This window comes from Morus notabilis, unplaced genomic scaffold, assembly GCF_000414095.1.
Source record: "Morus notabilis unplaced genomic scaffold, ASM41409v2 Scaffold2520, whole genome shotgun sequence".
Taxonomy (NCBI): Eukaryota; Viridiplantae; Streptophyta; class Magnoliopsida; order Rosales; family Moraceae; genus Morus; species Morus notabilis.
In genome coordinates, this window is record NW_010366895.1 from 27,599 (window position 1) to 34,059 (window position 6,461).

The following is a 6,461-nucleotide window of genomic DNA, read 5'->3' on the forward strand; positions in this document are numbered from 1 at the left end:
GGAAGGGGGTGGGGGGGGTTTGGGGAAAAAAAAAAAAAAAAAAAAAGAACAAGGGTCGGTCGGGGTGAGGGTCTATTCAATTTTGAGAGAGAAAAAATTAAAATGTACACATAAATTAAAATAGAGTCTATTTTTTAACACGTAAGACATACATGAATGGTTTTTTATTATGAAAAAAAAAATGATCTAAATCCCTAATTTTTATTTTCTTCCGGTCACTTTTATCAAAATTTCTCGAAAGAAAGGGAGGAAGAGAGCAGTGACAAACAAGCGAAAGAAAGAAAGCTCTAAACTAACCAATCAAATCGAATCGAATCGGAATCACCATGGAAGTGGAAGGATCGTCGAAGAAGATGATAGCGACGCAGGCGGAGATGGTGGAGGCGAGGGTTCCGCTGGCGTACAGAGACCAGTGCGCCCACCTTCTCATCCCTCTCAACAAGTGCCGCCAAGCGGAGTTATTCCTCCCATGGAAGTGCGAGAACGAGCGCCACTCCTACGAGAAGTGCGAGTACGAGCTTGTCATGGAGAGGATGCTTCAGATGCAGAAGATCCGCGAACAAGAGGCCAAGTTAAAGCAGCCCCAGAGTCAGTCCATTCCTCTCATTCCCAAAACCGCCAATGCTTAGACAATAATCAATCATGGTTCGTCTTTTCTTCTAATTTTTCATTAATTTGTTTGATTGATTTAGGGTTTGATTCGATAGATAGAGAATTTGGAAGTTGATTGGGGATTTTGTTTAATTCTTGGGTATTTTACTTCAAAGTTTTTAGTTTTATGTATATGGGTTTTCTGCTTATTCTTGAATTGTGTGTTTAGATTGTGACATTTTGTTTGGGGGTTTAGTTTGTGGCGATTTTAAGGAGGTTTTCATAATCCAGAGCTCTTGATTGATTGGTTGTTTGTGCATTTCGTTTGAATTTTATGAGAACATTAGGCGTTGAATTCATTTACTGTAAACATAGAATTTGCTATGATTTGGGATTTTGTTTTTGTTTTATTTTTCATTTTTTAATTTTTGTCTCAAAGACCTAGTTGGAGAGATGGTCATCTTGTGGGATAGTGTTAACAACAATGGGGGTTTATTTTGGATTTTCACCTAATTGGCCCTTGCTTAAGAATATCTATATCATATTGTGAGCAGGTCTGTTGATGATGGTAACCCAAAACCAAAGCATTAGACTTCTAGTTTGGCTTTGGCTAGTTGTGTCCTTCACTTAGAAGTTGGAAATGTTAACTACTTTTGGTTTTGTTGTCTGTAAAAAGTAGGTTGCCCGTTGCAGTAGCACACGAATCTACTTACATAATATTCCTCAAGTAAAAGCTGTATTTTCCAGAGGATTTAGGAATTTGGCTATACCACTTGATATTGTCGTTTTATTTAGATTCTACCTGAAATATGTAATTTTTGTGGTATAGTGTAGAAGAACCGGAGCCTTTTTTTTAGAGTTTATAAGTGATAGACAAAGATAGGCTTACTAGTGGCTGCTTGTGGGACTTTGATTAGAGGCTTGTCTCTAATAGAGTTATTTTTTTCAATTTTCTTCAATAAGAACACGTCCATGTGATGTTACCTTCAAATGATGTTCTTTTTTATACGGAGGAGTCTGTTTCCAAAAACATCAGGTTTCTTGATGGCTGTTACTTGGCACCTGATCACCATTTGTTTATGTTTTTTACGTTTATCTTTTATTTTTGGCTTTTGCAATGTTTCTCTCAAATTTCCTTCCCTTTTAGTTATGAGCTAACCAATAACTGCTCACATTATGATTATCGGTTCTTTATGTGTTATTTGAATCTTTTATATCCATTGTCGTAAGTTCTTGAGGGATATTATCTAAGTAGATTATGTGTGCTACTGCTAACTATGTGAGATTCATTCTGTTTGTTTGTTTTTTATGTTATTTTAGGCATGTGGATGGGGATTGCTTTAGATTCATACACGGAGAATCCATTAGAAAAGAAATCAGGAGAATTTAATGGAACAATGGACTAATTTGAGTGTTTGTTGAATATAGGCAATTTTCATCTATTTGGTTCTTGTATGTGAAGCTAAATATGCGAAGTGCTGTTCTTGTGTATTGAGAGTTTTCTACATGCAATATTCACCTCTACATTAGTTCTCTTATACTATGTTCTGCAACCTACTCTTTTATTTTTTGTTTTAATAGCTTACGTTCTCTTAAAACTTTGTAAAATATATCTGATTTTTTTTTCTCTGAGATTAAGAGTTACACTAAAATCCCGTGAACTCAACTTTTTTAGTTTTTTTCTTGCATTGCTGATACGTGTCTAAATATTTTGTAATGAAAGGTTCATCTGTAGAGGTTCTTTGAGGAAAATAAACTCTTGGAATGCGTAACAGATTAAAGGTTGGGTTGCACTATAATCTTTTAACTGTTATTTTTTCATATATGCTGGCTGGTAGACAGTAATGCACAGATTTTTGCAATTGCAACTAAAGAACTTAAAATGAACTTCTAATCTTGTGGTACGTGACAGAATCAGGGTTTGGCAGATTACACCCTTTTGCCTCCTCCTCCTCCTCCTTAAACAACAACAACAACAACTACAACAACAACTTTATTAGGGCATTCATATATATGCAAAGCAATTTTACAAATTCATATATATAATTACAGCAGGATGGATGAAAATAGGAATGCATGTCTTGTGCTATATGTTCATGGAATATCTATAAAGCCAGAAGTGTCTCGACTATTATTAGCAAAATATGCCATATAGTCAGTTCTTGAATTTAGCAAATAGGTTTTGGTAACTGGTTTGTCATGGAGGTATAATTTGAGGTAGCTGTTTAGTCTCTTAAGATGAAAATTCAAGGCCTGGAACTTCTTTAGATAAATTGAATTACATTAGAAAATAAAAATGTGAAACATATTGAGAGTACTGAACACACAACAGCTTGGATGAAGAGTGATGAGTATTGAAGGGACCCTTTATCGTGATCCAATTGATCTGTTCAATGGTTTTAGTAACAAGAAGAAATGGTTTGTGCGATTGTTGTAAACTTTGGGGCCAAAAACTTTTTAATAATAAAAAGGGTAATGATGTACAACCTTCACTACAAAGTCATATTAGGATGTGTATGCAATGTGTGCCACCCCAAAAAGTTAATGCAAGGACCATCTTCAATTAAGCATAACTTTGGGCTTAAGCTTCGGATGAAATGTTGCAATAATTTATGAGGAATCATGTTCAAGTATGGTATAATGAGAATAACTGCAAGTATGAGAGCATTAGTACGAATTACAAATTAAATCTTTCAATTTATGATATTGAGGATATTTAAGAGGTATGGTAGTAGGAATATGTAAGTTACCATATTGTTCTCGGTGGAAATAATTATTGTTTCTTTACTTGTACCTATTCCTACAGTAATTGGATTTTGCTTCATAATAACGATTAGTGGTTTTTTTTTTTTTTTTCCTCTTTGATGGAAGAACAATTAGAGTATTAAGACTTTGATCGAAGATGTTGTTGGTAAGGTCAGGGATTCTAATAAAAGGGTGTGATACATCAATAACACTTGTTTCTCAAGATGCAAGCTTTCTTTAATTCATTTTGATGTCATGATTTGTCCTCTCTGTTCGGGCGAAGATTATTGTTTATGAAGACAAGAATACTTTTACTTGCCCGCTCGTGTTTGTTGTGGTTTGTCAATTTAGGCGTTATATCATTCATCAAATCAAATGATATGATATTCCTGTTGAATGTTGTATTTCAACTTCTCTTAGGCCTTGATGCAGTGGCTTTTTAACTACTGTCTCACACATTCCTAGAACTCTCTGTGACCCTTTTGCAGGATGCTTCGGAGCTGCTATGCGAATGCTTTGATTCTTTTAGCCGTATTAATGGGAACTGTTTTACATGAAACATCTATCAAACTCATGTTTCCTTGCTGTTCTTTTTCCTGTTCTGTGTTGAATGCGTTGGAATAAAATTCCTTGTTAATTGATGACAATATTTCAGAAGAGTGATTTTTATGTTTCAAGCTGCTTGTATAATTTTGAATCTCTCGACGAGTTGATGTAGGAACAAAGACAATACACCACTTTTACATTTAACGACAAATCCGTCAAAATGCGCAATACATCCCAGAGGAAAGTAAACTCCAGGTTTTTGTCCTCGTAATTTCGTAAAGGGAAATATGAGCCTCTACCCAAGAATAACGAAGGGAAAAAAATCAAAAATACCATTTAAGATGGTAAAAAGTATCATTTACTTCAATCCATTTAAAAATGAACAGTTATCATTCAATTAGTAAACAGTTATCATTCAATTAGCAAGGAGAAAATAGAGGCCAAAATACTCAATTATTTAGAATAAATGATAGGTCTTTACAAAATTATGGCATATTTTTCTTAATAACCAAATGGTTGTGAAGTCTTTACCCATTATAATATTTGGTCCTCTCAACCCGGCATGAGTACAAATCACTAAGAGGACGTTTGGTTTATGTACTCAGAATCATAATTTAGAATCATTCTCGTTTTACGTGTATTTTTTATGAGAGAAAATACTGTAGAGAACCATGAATCATGATTCAGAATTCGGGACGAATATAGGAAACAAACGTCCCCTAAAGCAAGGGTAGCATGGACTATAACAGTATAACTCATGAAAGCGTTGGAGGACGGTTAAAAACCAAGTCTCTAGTAGGGATGACAATACGGGTTGTGACACGCTACACGATACGACACGAATGCGATTGACTAGAAATTGATTCAAATTGACTTGATTTATTAATTTTTTTATTCAATATATATAAAAATTAATGACAAATAGTTTTTAACAAATTTTTTTTAATAGTTTTAACTTAAATAACATGAGAAATATAATATTTGTGACTTGTATTAACAATTTAAAATATAGATAAATAGACAAAGTAAATAAATTAACATTAAAATTGTTTATATTGACCGTAATAATACAGATCTGAGTAACATTTTCATTAAACCGGTGATACGTGGGTAGACTCGAACACGACACAAAAATTTGAGTCGATACGAACACGACTCAAATTGCCACCCCTACAATCTAATTTTGCTCAAGCCGAGTTAAGAGGATTTCACTTTTTTGGGGTTAGTATTGTCCTGTTATTTTCACGATTCGAATCACAACTCAAACTTTTTGCTATAGTAATTTTTCTCACATTTAAATTTAACTTTTTGACTATAGTATTTTCTTCTATGTGAATTCATTTTCCATCTATTCTTAAGCCGTGTTTGTCAATCATATTAATCTTGGCTTTTGTCACAAATTTTAATTGACAAAAATAATCCCTTGATATGAGTGTTATTTAGTAGTACGGATGGCCTTGCAAAGCCCAATATTCACCAGTACAACGGCTGATTTGGACTTTAAGCCCGATAGTTATTGGACTTGATAGTTGCTAGGCAACCGGAAATTGTAGTAAATAACACATTGTTTGAAACTAAGGCCTCCTTTATTTTACATCGAGTTTTTAATTTTAATTTTATTATAATTAAAAGTTCTCATAAAAATCACATGTAACTTTTTTACTACAGTTAAAAGCTCTAACATAAGTTACGTCTCAACTCGAATTGAAAACTCAAATCAGCGAACTCAACGGGACCTAAAAATTTGATTAAACAAATTTAGGTCTCATTCAGTTCGCGGATTCGAGTTGAGATGTGATTTTATGTGAGAGATTTTCACTATAGTAGAAAAAGTTAGATGTGACTTTTTGTGAGAGTTTTTAACTGTAGCAAAACTGAAATTGAAAACTCGAATTGGTGAAATGAACGATGCCTAAATTAAGTAAATAGTAAATTTTAAAACTAGCAGCTTACTGTGTAATGTTTCATTTACGACTAATAATTTATATGGTAAAAAAATCTTTATTTACATGAAAAAAAGGTTTTTACCACGTAAAAAGAAAATTTGCGTGGAAATTAAATTTTTTTACTAATCGTGAATGAACTATTTACGTGATAAATTAATATTTACTTCAAATAGTTTTAAAATATGTTATTTACTTAATTTAGTCTTATAAATATACTATTTACTATATTTTCCCTAGATAAATTATTTCAATTGTAATTAAAGGTCATCCGCATGGACTCTGTGAGAAGATCTCAGGTTTTTTCATTCTTATTCTTTTTCATGCAAGTTTTCTAGTTTGGTTGTCCAAGGAACTTATGGGTGCGTTTGGAATTGGTTCCAAAATATTTTTGTTTTTTGTATGAAAATGAAAACAAAAACGTTTTTATTTTCATTTTGGACTCATTTCTGAAAATGCGTTTGGTAGTTTTATTCTGAGATTGTTTTCAATTTTAAAAAAACTGAAAATGTGTTTGGTAATTTAATTTTTAAAAACATGTATATAATATTAAAATTAATAATATATTAATTAAATATATTAAATAAACTAAAACCCATTTCCGGCAGTCGGAGACGCGTGGGGGGAGGGGGCGCC

General features: G+C 33.0%; 1 protein-coding gene across 2 annotated transcripts; it reads left to right on the forward strand.

Annotated features, from left to right (window-relative positions):
* The first annotated feature begins 224 nt into the window (after positions 1-224).
* On the forward strand, positions 225-4,007 carry LOC21384942 (NADH dehydrogenase [ubiquinone] 1 beta subcomplex subunit 7). 2 transcript variants are annotated; one of them, XM_010111435.2, is made up of 2 exons: positions 225-645; positions 3,825-4,007. In XM_010111435.2, exon 1 carries the CDS (start codon positions 327-329, stop codon positions 627-629), a length of 303 nt encoding a protein of 100 aa, XP_010109737.1. In that variant the 5' UTR covers positions 225-326; the 3' UTR covers positions 630-645; positions 3,825-4,007. The 2 variants fall into 2 exon arrangements, with proteins under 2 accessions (XP_010109737.1, XP_024030085.1); XM_024174317.1 differs by lacking the exon at positions 3,825-4,007 and adding an exon at positions 1,912-2,139.
* The last annotated feature ends 2,454 nt before the right edge of the window (positions 4,008-6,461 follow it).

Bases quoted from the DNA above. Each gene is read 5' to 3' on its own strand.
- LOC21384942 (XM_010111435.2), top strand. From the start codon at position 327: ATGGAAGTGGAAGGATCGTCGAAGAAGATGATAGCGACGCAGGCGGAG.